This window comes from Thunnus albacares, chromosome 3 (assembly GCF_914725855.1).
Source record: "Thunnus albacares chromosome 3, fThuAlb1.1, whole genome shotgun sequence".
Lineage (NCBI taxonomy): Eukaryota > Metazoa > Chordata > Actinopteri > Scombriformes > Scombridae > Thunnus > Thunnus albacares.
In genome coordinates, this window is record NC_058108.1 from 32,415,942 (window position 1) to 32,435,399 (window position 19,458).

The 19,458-nt window shown below is 41.0% G+C and overlaps 1 protein-coding gene across 1 annotated transcript in view; it reads right to left on the reverse strand.

Moving 5' to 3' along the window:
* Window positions 1-19,250, reverse strand: part of cacna1ab (calcium channel, voltage-dependent, P/Q type, alpha 1A subunit, b) — a 104,612-nt gene extending 85,362 nt beyond the window's left edge. Inside the window, exons 1-2 of the mRNA XM_044340084.1 lie at window positions 19,150-19,250; window positions 18,480-18,619 (exon numbers count right to left, since the gene is read on the reverse strand). Of these exons, the coding sequence (XP_044196019.1) occupies window positions 18,480-18,619; window positions 19,150-19,242 (233 nt within the window). The 5' untranslated portion in view covers window positions 19,243-19,250. The remainder of the gene's footprint in view (window positions 1-18,479; window positions 18,620-19,149) is intronic.
* Window positions 19,251-19,458: the final 208 nt, after the last annotated feature.

A 19,458-nucleotide genomic window follows, 5' to 3' on the forward strand; every position in this document is an offset into this window, starting at 1 on the left:
ATGGGGGCGGAAGGCAGGGTCTGTCCAACAGGAGGGGGAGGGGGGGGAAGTGCGGGGGCGTAGAACGGGGATGCTCTGAGGAGGTGGAGAGAGAGAGGGGAGGGTAGGGGAGGAGCGCAATACGTGGGCAGACTTTGACCTCCAGCCAGACATCATTAGAAGACAAAACAATCATTGATAATAAAATATATGCTTGTATATTTCTCACAAGAGTTTTCATTTTTGCACTCAGCAGTTTAGTGTGTTGACAGCTACAAGAGGAACAAAGAAAGAATAAATATCTTAACTTAAATTCACAGGGGTTACAAACTCCCCTCATATTATATGTTACCATGCAATAAATCTCCATAATTACGTCACATGATGAACTGAGTCGCCTCAGTTTGAAGGTCGGGAGATGTGGTTGAAAGCACTGGAAAATGCTCGTACGTGGACCTTGATTTAAAGTTATTTTGTCCAGCTTTTTCCAAGAATGCACTTTCACACAATTGTTCACTTTCTGCGCTGAGAAAAGACCGCCACTGTGGTTAGTAACAGGACACTCTAACTGCAACTTCACATCAGTCCACTAAGCCAGTTTTTTATATTTTAATTTGATTCTATGTGCTTTAATGTGTCCAGTTAATGTGTATCGTACAGATTTATGTAAACCAACAGTGACAGGTTCACATTATTCTGTGAATTAAATGTTGGGTAAACTAAGTTAGGGTGTGTGAACTAATAACACAGTAATCATAAAAACACAGGGAAGTTTTCTCGACACTCAAATGCAAATTTGCGAACTTCGACAAATCTCAGTCAGTCAGTCACACTTATCAGATCTCCCCCTAATTTTGTGCAATACTCCTTCAAATGCATCTGCATTTAGGAGCGAGGTGCACCTGCTAACGCAAACTTCTACACGTTTGATAATTCACATGCACATCTCCCGGACCAGAATGCATCGGAAATGAGGCACAAACAGCTTAGTAACTATATCACTTATTCCTGATAACGCTGTACGAGTCGTGCGCTGAGGGTTTGCACCACAGAAAATGAAAGACGCACGAAGATTGACCACCTTAAACTCAGAAGAGAGAAACCAAGAGAATAGACAAGAAACGGAGAGATTCAAGCTAATTGGAAGAATGGCGAGAGGTGCACAGAAACCAAATTTGGCTAAATTTTCTTCCTCCCTTCATCTCTCTTCCTGTACCATCCTTCTTCCTCCTCACCCCCCCCCCCCCCCCCCCCCTTCCTTCTTCTCTCCAGGTTGGTTGCTAATTCCAGTAAGAGGTCATTTATTAACAGACACAGTACTGGCAGCCAAGCCCCTCATTCCCTCAATGGCTTTTTAACTGCCACAGCTAAAGGCCATGCTGCTGCAGACCTGAAAACACTGGACCTCAGCAAAATAAGCAAACAGCCTGAGGTCCGAGATGCAACAAGACACGTATTTAGATTATTGTCTGAGATGTTCTCTTTGTAAATGAGAGCACACAACAGGGCACATCACTAAAACTGCATATGATCTATAGGTATACTCTGAAGTGTGATTTAGAACATATGTAACCTTAGTAATACAGTACATTTTGATATAGTTGATATCACATATTCATTTTGTTCACATTTTTCTTCTCACACATTGCGTACACACTGATATTATGTAACTTTTTGAGCATAATGTCTCATTTTTATCTCAGGATTTACAACCACACTCCATAGTTTTGCTGTTATGTTTATTCATAATTTAATAAACTGTGATTGTGTTTTAAAAATGTAATTTTATGTTCTGTATTCTGTTGCTCCAACTGCTACTCTTTTATTCAGATAAATCTTTACTGTTCAGAGCGCTGGACTCATGCATGGATGAGGATGAAGCAAGGGTTTGTTTTTGATATCTAGAGTCTAAATTCTCACTTTTCTGCCTTTCTCTCTCTCTCTCTCTCTCTCTCTCTCTCTCCCTCTCTCTCTCTGTCTTTCATTCTCTCTCCTCTTTCTCTCTTTATTCTTGTCCCATTTCACTGCATCTCTTTTTTCTCTCGTACATCTCATCGGAGGGCGAACGCAGAGCTTCGATAGTCATCCGTGCGAGACGGCAACCGTCCGCTTCTGCCAGACAACCCAAACCTCCAGGATGCAGTCACCCCTGGCAACGGCAGAACCTGCCCACAGTGCATCAGGGCGGCCAGTAGAGGGACCAGCGACTGTGCTGTCGGTTGTGATGGGGATGGGATGAGATGCAAGGGGGGGAGGTGCGTGGGGGGGAGTGTAGGAGAGAGGGAAACAGTGGAACAACAACAACATGAGTGTGAGGGAGGAACAGGTATGAGGTAGAGAGGAAGAAAACGGAAAGGAGCAGAGGAGGAAATGATGGCAGGCGCAAGAGAAAGAGGGTAAATGAGGATATGGAATGATTTATGATTACTGTTATGATTATTATTAGTCTAATTTATAAATTTGACTTTTATCATCATGACCTTTGCTTTAATCTTCCAATAGTGTCAAAGTACCTGCATTTACAAACAAATGCATAAGCTTGAAATGCCAAATTTTTACCACAGTATCAGTGACCTTAAATAAACTCACGACAGTCACGACAACGATCAGGTTTTAAAGCTGATCGTTTAATGGGTGTAAAAGGTGACTGCATTTACTGTATAACAACCCGTCCTGAAAATGAGGCAAGAAAAGCTGTTACTCTCAAACCATAAAGACATAATGACGGCTTTGTGTCTACGCTGAAGAAAAACTTTAACCTTTAATGATGGGAAAAGAAAAGATGTAATCTGGTTAATTATGGCCACCATGTCACTTTTGTACAAAGACACTGAAAACATATGGCGCAGTGATTCTTCATTAACACTGAATGATGAGCAGTGGCAGAAAAATGAGCCATGAAGGTTAAACCACAGGCTATGTGGAATAAAGAGACATGATGCTAACAACGAAGATAGCTTCATTAGTATTAGCATTTACATTAGCTATAATGTTGTTAATGTTATAACTACCTGTTTCTTCACATCATCTTATTTGAAAACTTCATCAGTTACTATGAGTAACATTACTATTGTGAAACTATATCTTCACTATAACCTCTCTGACATTCAAATTGTTTATTAGTGTTTTAAATTTACACAGCTATAAAACCATTAATCAGGTACCCAGTTCAATATAAGCCTTGTCTGGAGATACGTATTTGTATCTACATCCATATATTTGTATTTATGGTATAAAATACATACACCTGCCATCTGAATAAAAGGACAGTGCTACTTTTTGCCACTGTTCACCTGTAATTTTCTGTTCAAATGCTAATTCTTGTACTGAACTGCCTCCTACAATTTCGCTCTGTCCTTCAGCCACAGTTCACCCTAAACACTATGTTCAAAACTTACCAAATCATCCCTTTAAATGACAGAAATTCAAGATCATATGGGAGATTTGTCCTTATTACATTAAACAATAGAGATAGGGCGTCCCTGATGACATACAGACTGGGGATGGGAAGAGATGCAACTTCCCCACAGAGACACAGAGTGAGAGAAAGAGTGAGCAGATTGAAACTGAGTGATGGTCCTGTGTGTCAAAAGTGTGAGATTCAATCGCTGACAGAGAGAGAAAGAGAGAGGCAGGCAGACAGACAGAGAGAGAGAGGGAGAGACTCCAGAGAGAAAGTGTGGAGGGAGAAGGTGTTTGGACAGTGATGACAGTGGCTCTCACTACTGGGAAACACCTAACAATCAACCTGTAAAACGTGAACACACACACACACACAGACACATACTGTTTAAACTGTGCTAACAGTGTGTTCACTTTTTCTGTGTTGCCACAGAGGAGCTCTCTTTTTTTGCAATGATATACTGTATGGCGAGTGGATAGTGCCAATTTAAGGATGACCAGGAGAAGGAGAAGGAACGGTCTACCCTTTGTCACTGCCAGACTGTGTGGAGTTTTGAATGAGATTGAAGAGATCAGCGGTGACATTAGTGCGAGTGCATGGTTGGAACGTCTACCGGCAGCAGCTTAATCATAAATTGATATATGTTTAAACTAGGTACATCGATTTAAAACTGCGCAATTCACACATCATCTCCATGTACATCGCCTGGTTACCATCAGACATGGACATCGCCAGCATTTTTAAGATGTTTGTTTTCATGTAGACTATGTGGTGCTGTTGTAAGATGGGATGAGTTATGATTCAGGCAATTCTGTATATGTTTTATATGTTATTTCACTTACCAACAACCCAAAAACAGTTTTAATGCAGTAACTATCAAGTTAATCGTTAACGAAAGAGTAAATGACATCAATACAGTTAGTATCATGTGTGTAAAGTTTGCTTAAATGTATTTATTATATTGCTTTTATTTTTTATTTCCCATGAACATGAAAGAGACACTAGACGGATGTAACATGAGGACATTGTCAGTAAGTTACACACAGATCCTCTTTTCTCACATAAATGTTACACAACAGTGTCCTTCGGTAGGTAATCGTGGCACTATCCACTCACCATAGTACTGTGCGTTACATAATAGTTAAGCAATAATGCACAATACTGTCTGCTAATCAGTGTTGGTATTAATAACTTACTTTGTACCGCATTGCAGTAGATTATTTGTTTTTTCAGTAACAAGTAGAGGTACTTTAAGGGATTACTGATTGAAAATCAATCATTAATGCTACATTACAGTTACTAGCTAATCCCAGTAATGCTCCGTTACTTCAACAGTTTGGGGTTACTTGTTTGCTATCTTACCGTTAGCTTAATGAAGAGTGGCCCCATTTGGCTAAAAGCTAAAGCTACAGGAAGTGGCTGTCTGCTGCTCTTTAACGGGATAATTTTTTTTTTTTAAAGTCTTTATTCTTGTAAAACCTAAAAATATATGTTTAAAAACACTTCTGATAAAGCATAAATATCACCTTTGAGTTGCTTGTCCAAGTTTATTGGCTCATTTCTGCCCCTTGTGGCAGCTGGGGAGAAAAACACCCAGTTTTCCGCCCTTTGGCCTCAGGGTGCCGTAATGAGCCCATTACGGATTGGCGCACCAAAATGAGGTGAAGAAGACGTCACACTCGAAAACTTAGTAAAACAATACGATTACTTTTTAAAGGAGTAATATTGTGGATGTATTACATCCATGAGTAAAAAGCTATACAGCGTTAATGTGTAAATTATTACATTTTTCAAGTAACTTAATGAATGAGGTGGAGATGAAGAATTTCAATTGATTCAATTAATTCAATTGATTCAATTAAATGAATCAGTGATAGCATTACATACTACATTAAACATATTCTCTTTTTCTAGTGTTAGTTTATTTTTTAATTATATTGCTTGTTAAAGTCACGTTCATTGATTTTGTTATACACTATAACTCCCTCAAATCCCCAAATTTCTTTGCAGTTCACCACTGTTGTTAAGAAGAAAACCCTGTAAACTATGTTTCAAAATATCAACACAGAAAATTTTTGCAACAGAGAAGAACAAAGACTGTGATGATGATGACAATGATGATGATGATGACTGATGGCCCTGTTGATGAAGATCTTGGAGGTCACTCGCCACCCTAACTTTGCCTGGTCTCTCCCCGTTCACATGGTATTGCCATGGCAACCGGCGATTCCTCTCTTCGCCGAGTCTCCACGGTTACCGACCTGCTCTCATTCATAAGCGTTGCCAGGGCAACACAGCTCTGGCTCATTGATGGAATCTCGGCATTGCCGCAGCAACGGGGATGGGAAGTGGGTCTCCTAGCGATTGATTTTCAACCCTTCCACACCCCCGCATCCCCCACCCGCCCACACAACCACCCACCCACCCACCCACCCACAAACACAGACACACACACACACACACACACACACACACACACACACACACTATCCTTACTTACCCCCTCACACCCTGTTCTAACAGCATCTCCTGTGCAACTCCTGTGCATTGTGCACACATGTACACACACATGTGCATAACTTCCCTTGGATGCAGACACACACACACACACACACACACTGACCAAACGAGCGCAAGTGCATCCTTTTCCAGCTACAAACACAGATACACTCACATCAAATATATGTGTGTGTGTGTGCTCAATCTGCACACACACAGTACGATTTGATGACAGCGACGAATGCAGCGCAGCCCAGGTAGTATGGATGACCCAATTTCTCTGCTGCTGCTGCTGCTGGTGTGTTGAACACTAAAATTGTTGTGTTTTACAACATGTACACATACACTCACAAACACGTACATCAAATATAAGTGTCTGATTCTATATAGACCTTGTAAAATCATTAGACAGTAATGCCTGTAATGGAGGATATGCAGCAAGGAAAATAGTGAACTATTAGCATTTTTACACATTTTTGTTTTGTAGATTTTAAAATTTTTCTATTCACCTTTAAGGGATGGCAGAGCATGGCTCCTAGTTATATTTCTGAATTGTTAACCCTTCGTATTGACGTCTGATAGTTCAGAGGTCTAGACCGAAGACTGAAGTCGTCCAGCCATAGATACCCACGGCATAGATTTTCATTTATTGTTCAGAGTCAGATTTCACTGGTTGACATCACTACTGCAACATTAAGTCTATCGTATGTCATCAGGCCATATCATGCTTAAATTATATTACATTTAATTATAACTGTGTGTCCATTGTTTCATTGAGTGTGTGATACAAGCCATGGCGGGCCTTGTTTCATTACTGAATGTGGGACTATTCTGAGCGGTTGCTGCATTTCATTCACTGTGAGAAAAGGGTGGGATTGCAGTGAGCAGAAGTTTTTGATGTAAACAGCTTTGTTAGATGTGTGTTACTGGAAAGTAGAGGAAAACTGAGCCTTTTTTCATGTTTCAAACAATTCATGCGGTCCCCAGTTGATAACATACATGTGCCTGTGTGTATTATGTATTAACGTGTTGTGTGTAATCATGCTACCACAGTGAGGCTTCTTTGGCAAAAAATAGTACAAACACATACTCACAACATGCAAGAGAGTGTGACCAACTCCAGCTAGTGACAGGCGCATGAGCTGTGTGTGTGTGTGTGTGTGTGTGTGTGGGGTTGTGTATGTGTCAGCGTATGAGTGTATGGTTTATGTGTGTATTGTGTGGAAATAGTGTAGGAGTGCCATGTGTCATCACAGTGTGAGCTCCTGTCCCCTTAGTGTCTCCCACTGAGCCCTCACACACAAACACACACAGACACAGACACACACACACACGTGACGGACAATGTTCCAGTGTGACACAGTGAACAGTTAAGGGTTTTTAACATGTTCAAACATAATGTAAGGCATGAACTTTGGAACTTGAGTACGTTTGCTGTGTTCACATCTGCCCAAACAAAATCTTACCGAAGGGGAAAATGAACCAGAGTCGCATCCAACTGGACGAAACAACGCAGGTTTGAAATAATAGAGTTGATAATAGAGTTAGGTTGTGCTGATGTAGCCCAATCTAAAGCCACTGGTCTGAAGCCACAATCAATCAACAAAACCAATAGGAAAAACGTCAAACACTATGAAATCAAGACATAGATTGTAAAAAAAAACTGAATTTTGTGTTGATTTCATTTGATCAAAGTGAAAGGGACAATGTGGCATCTTTGCTGTAACTGTTTCACAGATTGTCTTATGAGTGAAAAGAGGTCCATGCAAAGTAAAAAAACCACAAAATCTGCCTAACTGGGGGACATTACAGCAAAATTATAATGTTTCTCTGGTATTTGGGCCTTTTAAAAAGTAGCTGAGTACAGTAATAATATCCGTCCTGGCCATGACCAGATTAACCTGCTAAGAGACCCCGGGGCAAAACGTAACCATGCCCCAGCTTCAAATGTGTGTGGAGCTGAATAAATGGATGAAACAGTAAACCCTTCCTGGTAAGGCGAGAAAACAAAAATGATTTTGCTCTCAAAACCTTTCACACCAGCTCTGCTCCCCCTATAGATATGGGACATTAAGCAGCACTTTATGACTGTTATGTCACCGCTCACCCCCGACCTCCGCCACCAAGGTGGTACGCACCAATCGCTTTCCCTTATTGGGAGAGTCCATTTGTTAGGCATAGAGGGGAGTTATTGGGGGAAGGGTATGATGGTGAATGAGGGGAGATCATATGTCATTATGTCATCAGGCCCCTACCTCACACTTCATCAAAGACACCATTTTCTTTTCTCTCTGCATCCAAACGTCTCTTTTTATCTTCATCTCTCTTTCCGTCCGCTTGTTGCTGAAGTCTTTCATTGGCAGAGGCGGGATGGAAGCACTCTCGTTCTGACCACACTCTCCATCCTCATCTCCTCCTTCCTCTTCCGTTCCCTCTCTTCATTTTCTCGCTCTCGCATTATTGCTGATCTCAGCAGAGTGCTAACACTCAGCTGATGGACTCTCTACCTCCAACCCCCCACCCCAAACTCTGCTTCTTCCCACCATCTCCAGTCCTTTCCCTTCATTCCTTTCTTTCTTTGCCTTCTCTCTCTCTATCTCTCTCTCTATCTCTCAGTGCTTGTGCCCTCCTCGAGTTTGGCTTCATGTTTGATCAGGTGAGCGGAGAATGAAGAGAAAAGAAGGAGGTCTGATCTTTTGTTCCTTTACTCTCCTCCCTTCTCCTTCAGCTCTGTCATGTCCATCCGCCCTTTAATCACATATATGTTTTATTAACCTTTATTTATCCATGGGAAGGTTTGCTGAGTGGGCATGCTTATCGGCAAACACCCTTTTTTTTTTGAGCAAAAGCACCTTGATGGCAGGTTTTAAAGTAATAACGCATTAAAACTGTGTCAAGATCAGTGGACAGTCATTTCTTTTTCTGTGAACTAGTTGTTGAGGACATTTGTTCTTTTAAATTTGATGTTGGACAGGAACAGTTTGACGCAAAAAGGGCCTTGCTCAAGAGCATTATGACGGTGGTAACAGCATGGAAAGTGTAATCTGTCTCAACTAGTGTTGAAGATCAAACGAGTAACCTTTGATCTGCTTCTTGCATAAATTAGCTGTCTGTCATTCCTGATTCATCCCCACATCCATCCAGATGTCCCTTAATTATATCTCCACTCTGTTCGTACACTGTTTCCTCTCTCCTGCTCACCAACGTCACTCTATCCTGTCTCTATAATCTTCCTCCAGTTTTTCCATTCACCTTTCACTCTTTCTCTCTCTCTGTCTCTCTCTGCTGGGCCAGCTGATTGGCCCACCTGTCCCCCCGTCTCCTGCCAGCGTGACTCTCGGACCTCACAAGGGCACAACGTCTGGACCTCTGTATCCTTGTTTGTGTGTGTATCTTTCCTCTCAATGTGTTGGTAGGTGCTTGTGTGCTAGTGACATGTCCTGGTGTGTGCGGTATGTGTGTCTTCCTGTGATACTTCATAAGAGGCTTTACAGCTTGTTTTGGGAAACAAATTCCCTGACAGCTGCTGTTGTGATGTCAACTGTAGGGTTGAAAACTCTAACTTGTAAAAGATGCACTAATCAACATTTTCACGTCAAAAACTGATGTGAAATGTGTAAGGTGAAAGGCATCATTCATACTGAAGAATCTAAAAGAGAATGATTACCCAACTCTGCAGATCTACCAAGCCTTTTGGCCTCATTTAGCTCATTATTTCGGATATACCGCATGCAAATTCCCTTCGTGTCAACCCTAATTTCCAATAAAACCACTGCATGTAGACAAAGTTAGTGACTAGCTGGTGAAGACAGTCAAACATCTCACAACTACAGAGTACAAACACATGTTAGTGGCACATTTCACACAGGATCTGGTTCGGATCTGTGGTTGTGTATCAATGTTGTATTTCTGACTTCTAATACATATCAGTTAATCATTACACTCCTAGTGAATAGGCAACTGATTGTTGTTGAATTGAAGCTAGTTATGTGTTTTTCAGTTTCTTGTGGAGTGGCAAAAAATTTAACTTAAGCACACATTCAAAATGAATGGTGCTTACCTGATCGAAAGCTAAAGTCTAAGGTTTTTTTTAAACATGCCTTGGTTAGTCCAGTTGAATTGGACTCTCTCATTTTCCGTTTTGGTGTCATCTGTTTGGGAAGATCTGAACACAGCAGTCGGACTCAGGTGTGGACAAAACAACTGCACCAAGACCCTTTGAGGGTGCTGGGAACATGATCCGACCTCTATATGACCCTGCTACTAGGCGTACTCTGCATGTTTGAGCTGAACGGCTCCCATAGCCAGGTGTGCTTTGTATACTGGGATGCGAATGAGTTAGCAGCTAGCCATGTTCAATCAAGGTCTGACCAGGACTAGCACAATGGAGAAGCTTTTGGCCAGAGGACCTTTTTCTGGACCTTCTTTGTGTGTTATGTTCTCACAATGAACCACTGAGAATGAATGTATTCATGTGGGTTTTAGTGATGCATTTGGTTTGCGTGAATGTTTTTTGTGTGAAAAGAAACAGAACCAAGTTTACGAACTCATCCATTGATTTAGACCAGAGCAAACAAACTATAGGTTTGAAAACGCCCTAAATCGATCGAATGTATCAGTGATAAAATGATCACTTCCCAGTCAGGAACAGGAAAGCGTTTAACCATGTGTACTGACTTCTGCTGAGATGACTATGATATATGTTAAAAACACATTTGGCAGTTTACTGTCAGAGAGGTCAGAGGTCAGAAACAGGTAGAGAGCAGCAGAGACGGTAGCCGGATGGAGCCAGTAGGGATTAAGTGTCTTGCTAAAGAACACTTCAACAGGACAGATGCTTGTCAACACTGTGGGTGTGATGAAGAACCTAACTTTACCCCCCCCCACTGTCCTCACATTGTGTGTGTGTGTGTCGGTGTGTGTTTGTGTCTGTAACTCTATTTTTGTTCACAAGGGTGTGTGGGTGTGCACAAAGCACCACACACTGAAGCAGGCTTTTAACAAAAAATGTTTTTGTTTAAAGGACATGCCACCCATTTAATGTCACAGTTATTGATTTTAAACAGTTAGCTGATCACTTTCAATAGTTTTTCTCTAACTCAACCTTTTTCTTATGTTTGCATACTGCATTACTGAACTGTGACTGTTGAAACTAACACAAACTAACCAGTTGTTTAAGGTTAATAATTGACTTTCTGGTGTCCTGATGTAGAAACTAATTCACTCAAAAGGAGGAAACGGCAACCCATTAGCGCTCACCTCCACGTTGTCAATTACTTTAGTACATCAGGACAACGTTTGTGAAGCCTTCTACCCTTCACATGAGTGTGTGTGTTCGTATGCAGCAGCGGCAGGCCTGCAGGGTACAGAGTTGGAGGGTATAGAAGAACGTATAGGAGAGTGATGAGCCTGTAAATGACTGCAGAGCAATAATGATAATTGAAGTGATGGCAAAGGGACAATTTTCAGTCAGGTACTCTTCTCTCTCTCTCCCTCCCTCTCTCTCCCTCTGTGACCTCATTTTTTTCCCCCCCTTGCTGGACTTCATTTCCTCTCTCTATGTTCATACATTATTTTCTCAGAGGAGCAACTGTACTTACTGTAACACCTGTGTGTACACTACCTATTCCCAATGTTTGAGTACATTTTCATTTGGTGTTGGAACGTGACCTGATTCACAGCAAAGTTAACTGAGGTTTCACTCAGTCAGAGGCTCAACAACCGTGATTTGTTTTATGTTACACTATTTTTTTTTCCATCTGAAGGCCTGAGTCGATACAGCTGAATAAATATCTTTATGAAGACCTGTTTTATCTCATCTGCCCTGTTTCTGACGCAAACCTCAGTTGTGAGTTGTCCCCCGTGGTGAGTCAGAGGTTCCTGTTTCCTCATGTTGACTTCTGATGTCATTTAGTATTTCTGCCAGATACACCAGTGACTCAGTATTGCATCTTTTTCCCCCTGTTTTTCTAAGCTCCTAAGGTGAGAAAGAGTTTTTTCTTTCTCACCTGAAGAGTTTGTCCCTTCTTTCCTTTAAGAGACTAACAGAGGCAGTTTCAGTCTTATGCATTTACATATATAGTTGGATTATGTTTTGACAGTAGGGCTGTTTCTGTCTATCTTGATGCCTTATATAGGCCAGTTGTCCATCGGTGCCCCTGAGTTTATATATTTTCATTGCCAAATAACTTTATGATATTTTAGTTCCATTCCACTTCATGCAACTTCAACTCAGTGTCAAATCTACAATTTTTTTTTATCCCATTGTGACTCTATTTCCCAATCCAAGTAGCCAGGAAATGATATATGTTCATGTTCTTTTTGTACAATGCCCCATTGTGTATGAAAATATATAAAATAATGGAAACCAGCTTCATAAATGAATAGAACTGAAAAAATATGAATCCAGGTTTGTGAAGGCTTGTCACTGACCGCATAACATCCCAGACAGTCTTGTGTCATTTATGTACTGACTGAGCAGATATTTATTTAAATTCAAACTTAAACTTCAGGATGTCCAGAGCATTTTTTTGATTCAATATGTACTTTTATTTCGTATTCTATTTTGGTTTATGTTTTCCTAGATTATAAAGCTGACTGTGCACACCTGGGCTACATTTAAATTAACGAAGCAATTCATTAAAAAAAGTGTGCTGATTTCGGCGGGGTAGACAACATTTAAGCTGACCACAGCTGCCTTCCGAGACAGAGCAAACTACATTTTTACAGACACTTTAGAGAATTAGAGAGGTCTATTTTTGAATACTGTCTATCTGAACCTTCATTAGGAGAGTTGTAGGGGCGTATATGGTGTCCTCTCATTGACTGACTGGCCCAAAGTCTACTGCAAATGATTAGATTACTGTGTGACGTCACAGCACAGCACTGAAAATCAATGGACTGCCATCCCTGAATACTAAATACACTAGTCACTGTGTGTGTGTGTGTGTGTGAGTCCCCTCTCCTCTTTTTCCCCCCCTCTCATTAATTCTTGTCCTCATCAAGTATCTCTCTCTCCAGTGTGCCTGCCAAGAACGAAGTCAGCACACATGTATGCACATGCACACACACATATGCACACTTCACAACACCGTGACAGAAGCTTTCTCAGTCACGACTTGCACAGCACAAGCACACACTCTCCTAGAATCCAAGCGAGAAAAAGTGAGACTGACACTATTAACACTAAAAATCTAACTTAAGTCTCAAGCGCTGCTAGCGGCTCCTAGAGGCTGCAATGTTTATTACACAACATGGGGCTAAACAGCATTGGCCATTATACCAATAATAAAAAATGTTAACTTTGTCTTGAGGGTGGCGCTAGAAGAAAAGTCATAGAATCATTATAATCATAATATAATTCCACGACTTCCCTAGTTTGGGTCCAACTGAGGACTTGTGTTTCACCTTCATCTCCTCCCCCTTTCTTGTTATCTCTCTACTGTCTCTAATAACGGCTTTGAATGCCCCAAAATACCTTTAAACCTCAATGTTTCAATGTTTTCATGAAATCCCATGAAAATCCAGCCATTTTTAAAAAAATATAGTACCTCAAAGAGAAATTGTTGTCATGTGGTCATGGTTGTGTCAATACAGCTAGGCATGCAGCAGCAGAGTCAGCTTTTCTGCTAATTTGTCCAAGTGGAAAACTATGGTACTACAACAGAAAAGGTTTAGAAAATCCCCTGCTGCACAGAAAGCATTTTCCACATTCAATAGACCTACATTATAAAGGGGACACAAAACTGTTGTTATATATTTTTTAATTCTCAGAGTTTAGAAGAGCTACTTTACGTCTACATATGTAATCTCAATGTGAAGTCTATAGTTGGAGATGGCAGATCGAGACACTGATGCAGTAATGCGTTACTGCCCAACACTGGTGAGGACCTTCGTTAACATAACTCATTCCCCTGCTCCTAAAGCAAATATTTACCACCACATCTGCATGCTGAGTCGAAATCTTTACCTTCACCTTAACCTGAATCCTCTTTTTATAACCTTTCCATTCATTCATTCAACTTATACAAAGATGGTCCAGTGAGAATAGTTTACTCTCTTTTACATTGGTGCTCTGTGTACACAAGACACTGAAAGCATACATATTACTAAAAAAGCAAAAAAACATTTAAAGACTAAAACTTAAGAAAACTGCAACTGAAACAATAAATTAAAACATTTGAATACAATCATCAGGGAAATAAGCCGAGTTCTCCTTGCAAGAAGCTCAGTTTTAAATTTGGGTACATTCAGAACAAGCCAATCAGAGAGTTTTCATATACTGCTGAAGATCAGATGCAACCCTAAAGCCAAGTCTTAACCCTCAAAAAGCCCTTCTGAAGAACTGAGGACCGGCCAAAATGTCTTAACTTCCCAACAGATCTTCACTCTCAAGGTCTTAAATTGATCCTCACATCGATAGGAATACACGAACAAACACACACACACACACACCAAGAAAACATAGTAAATATATGCTAGCTTCTTGCTGCACGCGTCCATACCAAGACCTTGCATTCAATTAAAAATGTTCTATATTAATATACATGAAGACTTGAATTATGACTATAGTTGGCAATATAGGCCAAGCATGGTAATTGCGTGTACACTTCCACTGTGTGTGAATACAGAAATACATTATGTGAGTATGTGTATGCACCATAAGATAACAGCAGAGTGTATTATATATGTAGGCTGTACTGAGTGATTGATCATAGGGAGCAGGGAAAAGCAGGTTACTGCAGCGCTCACACACACGCACACACACACACTCATTCCCTCTCTGAGCGTGCTCCTCTCGGCGTTTGCTCTTTCTCATTTCCCCTCTCTCTCCCCTCCCCCCCCTTCTTCCGTCTCCATCTTTGCCTTCCCTCCTCCTCCCATCCTTCCTCCAAACCTCTCTCTCTCTCTCTCTCATTCTCCATACATCCCTCTCACCACCCCCGTACCCCACCACCCATCACTCTTCCCTCCTTCCTGTGGTCTTCCTCCTCTACCTCTATCTCCTCCGTGCTCTTCGAGCCTCTCATGCCTTCTTTAACGGCCAAACCCATCTTGTATTCTCTCTCTCTCTCTCTCTTTCTCTGTCCTGTTATCCAGAGCCCAGGGGAACGGAGAGACATCGTCACGTGTCCTCTACTTCTTCCACCTCCTCCTCCTTTTTCCACCCTCTGTTATCTAGCTGCAGTAGTACAGCTCTACTCTACTGCTGCTTTGGCAAGGGGAGGCTTCATCTCTCTGTCTATTTATTGTATCTGTGTATCCATACCACGCTATCTATCTATTGATCCATCTACAGATCTGTGACAAATTAAAGGAGAAGCCCACATAAAGTGTGTTATGGCAGGGGTTCATATGAGGAGTCGTTTTATCACGATGGAAGGGGGAAAGTTACAGAAATTTGTCGGACACAATCCTCTCAAATCCGATGTCAGAAAGATGTTGAGGGATGTGGTTTCAAGCCTGATGCTTTTAATAAGGTGTTGTAGCATCATGAACAGCTGGAAGGATGAAGACCTTTTGGAGTTAAGATGATGGTGGTGGAGAGCGCAATCTATCACTTTGTTCCTGTAGATGTCTATCTATCTATCTGCACACCTACCTACCAAAGAAACTATCTAGGTACCTGCACACACATAAAATGTCTGCTCATATTCATGATAACATTTAATCAAATCAAGTTTCCCCCAAATCAAAAATTCCAAAAGGATATTTATTTAGAATATGTTATGCATCATCAGTCTATGCTGCTGATACTTGTATGTGTGCTTTCCTGAAAGTCGCTTCTCAGGGAGTGGGTTTTTGGGGCCAGATACCTCTTGCTGTGTGTGTGACTTGACATTATGTAGCTTCACAGTTTGTGGCTATGAAGGTGAGGTTAGTGGCCACAGAGCAGGGAAAGTGAGAAAACAGATAAGAGCTAGCTACATACTAAAAAATTAAGAAAAAAGTTACAATAGCTACCAATACCAATAACTCTACGCAGCTCTTTCTATAGTCTGTACTTCTTATGACTCTCTCTATTATTTCTCCCCAACCTCACTATTAGCTATTTATTAATATCCATTATTAGTAAGGTATTCTTTATAATAATACCTTTCACCTTATTTCCACCTTTGGATGCAAGAAAGCTGAAAACTGCAGGTGCCCCTCCTGGGGACCCCAGGTCATGGGGTGAGCGGTGGGTCCCCAAGAGTGAGACGCGTCACTACCTTCAGTGGTCTTTTTTCCCTCAAAGAACAAGATTTCACTACATTCAGAGAGTTTGACAAACAACGATTAACTCAAAGTCTCCTTATTATGTTTCTGTGGGAGCTTTCAGCCTCATGTGAAAGCTGAAAGCTCAGGAACAAATCGAGTGAGACAAGAAATTGTCAAATGACTATTTCTGAGGTAAGGAATGACCGTTCAAGCTCAACATTCAGAGAGTATTGCCACTCAGAAGTTTAAGTAGTGTTGACATCATGTTCTACCTTTGTGGCAGCAAGTGACATGCCTCTCTTCTAGGGACCAAGGAGGTCTGCATTTGGACTTGTTGGCTAGACAGTCTCTGTTCTAGCCAACAAGTTTCTCACAAGTTGCTGCTTTCTGAGCATCTCACGGGCATTTCCTGTCGCACAACAAAGTAAAGGTGATGAAGACATTGCTACATGTTAACATACCTGCAGCGAGGACTGGCTACATTTCCCTCTTGCTTGCTTCTACGACATCTTGCGATCATGAATGACAAGATGAAGGAGCTAAAGGAGTTCGAGAATGGGGCTGAAAACACATCAGCGGTGATAAATATGTGTCATATCTGCTGTCGTAATCTGGTATTGGTAGTGTAGTGATTTCACATATCATCCTAATAAAGTATATTTTAATTAAATGGAGAGAGAAAGAGAGGAAGAGAGAGGGAAGGAGGAAACTCGGCTACCACCTTCTCAGCTATTGCCATAACAACAAACCCGCTCCCCCATCTCTCGGAGAAGTGACATTTCACTTTGCCCTGGTTGCTGCTCCCTGCAGTGCTGCTCTGATCCAGCCTCTGAGTGTGTGTCTGTGTGTGTATATGTTTGTGTCCTCATTAAAGGAGGATAGCGACTGAGGGGGAGTGGCCCCTGATCACACACGCACACCTTGTCAAACCAGACCTCTGCTGTGTCTGTGTGAGTGTGTTTTAGAGAAAGAGAAAAGAGAGGAAGTCCTGCTACGATACGATGCACACACACACACACACACACACACACACACACACACACACAGATTCAGAGTAAGATTAAATGTAAAAATTGAGATCTGTTATCTTTACACTTTGGAGTGTGTGTGTGTGTGTGTGTGTGTGTGTGTGTGTGTGTGTGTGTGTTGTAAATATACAGTATGTCTGTTTGTTTTCCAGGCTTTCTCCCTTGACAAACACTCTATCTCGTTACCATCTCCACCCATCCCCCTCTCTCCTCCTTTCTCGCTCAGGCAGCCATATTTAGATCACACAACAAAAAAAAAAAACACACACACTCACACACACACTCACGCCACCTGTCTACACACACCAGACTCAAAATTAAGTAATAAGTGAGTAGATAATACTCATTATTTCCTGTCTATGCAGATTTTTTTTTATTTCTTACAAAAAATGCCAGATTTTTGTTTTCCCAGATTGTATGTTCCCACACATTTTATTTCAGATGACTCTGTCTAGTAGAGTTTCCAGAAAACAGGCCACTGTGCACTGAAAATGCTATTTTTTTTTATCTGAACTTGTTTAATAAAGGAAATAGATCCCAAATATTTTTTATAAGAAGAGAAAAAAACAAAAACCCTATCAATAGGTGAATTAGAGAATACAAGTATACAGTAGATTACGATGGATATTTAATATTTCTTTGTAATATAAATAAAGACAGACAGTCAGTCCCTTAAAAAAACGTGAAAATACACCCAAAGCACACACACACACACACACACACACACACACACACACTCACTCATACACACAAGCATTAAATAGAGTGAACAGTCGTCCTGGAGGTTCGTCCAGTGATGGAGCATGAGAGGTTTTTGCTTCCTCATATCAGCAGTGATGCTTTCACTCAGTGGACACATAAATATGTGCTTTTGGCAGAAACCTGATTTCAAAAATGTCTGAAAATAGACATATAGTTTCCTCCATCAGGGTAAAAAATGAAGAGAAACCTGGCAAACCTATAAACCCTTAACTAGGTTTGTTGAACTTTTTTTTGTGTGTTTGCATGATGAAGATCCAGAAAGAGGGAGGTAACTCTGCAGGGTAACAGTTGTGTAGAGTTGTGTGATGGATTATTTTAATTATTCAATCTGGAGAAAAGGTAAAACAAACTCCCAGAACCTGATTGCCCCAAGTAACCCAGGGTTAAAGGAAAACAGGTAGCCATGTAAACACATCCTACACCTTTTACTATGAAGTGCAGGGTACACATTAGGTACCATGTGGACAATAACAAAAAAAACCCCACAAATAAAAGAGTCAAGAAAAGAAAAATAACAATTAATTAATAGAAACATTTAAGAAAAGTATTACACAAAAAAAAGAAGCTAAAATAAGTTGTAAGGTTGTAAGAGATGTTACTGGACTCACCCGGTGAGCACGACCACAAAGTCCATGACGTTCCAGCCGTTCCTCAGGTAGGAGCCCTTATGTAACGCAAAACCCAGAGCCAGGATCTTTATCCCTGACTCAAAACAGAAGATGGCTATGAAGTAGGGCTCCGTCTCCTCCTGCAGGGGAGGGAGGAAACAGGAGAGGAGAGACAGGAGGATGGAAAGGAAACAGGAGAGAAGGATGAGAAGGAAGAAGAATGAGAAGAAGAAGAGAAAAAGAAAGTAGGTGTGGAATAGAGGGTCAGTGTGGGGCAGATTGTCAGTCAGGTTGTGCTCATGTGGACGTTATTTTAATGAGATAAGTGTACACAGTTCTCACAATTACTTATATGGATAAAAAAGCATCTTCACTAAAATGTCTTAATCCTAATCAGTCCTAATCAAATATACCAAAACTATTTTATGATAATTTATAATATTGTGATAAAAATTAGAGCCGTCACTTTAGATAGAATATAACGTGTGTAGGTGATATCATATGAATCACAGTGAGAATATAGTTCTGCTTGTGAGTGTTCTTTGTTTATATAAAATGTGTTTCTTTCTGTGTTTGTATATTTCTGTATTCTGTAAACACTCAGCTTATGCACTGCATATTTGTGCATATAGTGCATTTGTGTGTGTGTGTGTGTGTGTGTGTGTGTTACCAGTCGTTCCGACAGAGGTGTCTTGTCTCCATCGGGAAGGTGCTGTTCCAGAGCCAGGACGATGCAGTTTGCAATGATGGTGGTGAGGATCATCCATTCAAACGGAGTACAGCTGGAGTTAAGGCCAACATCATCACCAACAGGCAGCAAACACAAACACACACACACACACACACACACCTCATTTACAGCACGTGTACATTACAATCATTCACACTGGACAGAGTGATCCACTGCTGGTCAAAATTTCTCAACATATTTAACAATATTCCTGCGTTATGTAATTCTGGTGGACCGGTGCCAGAACTT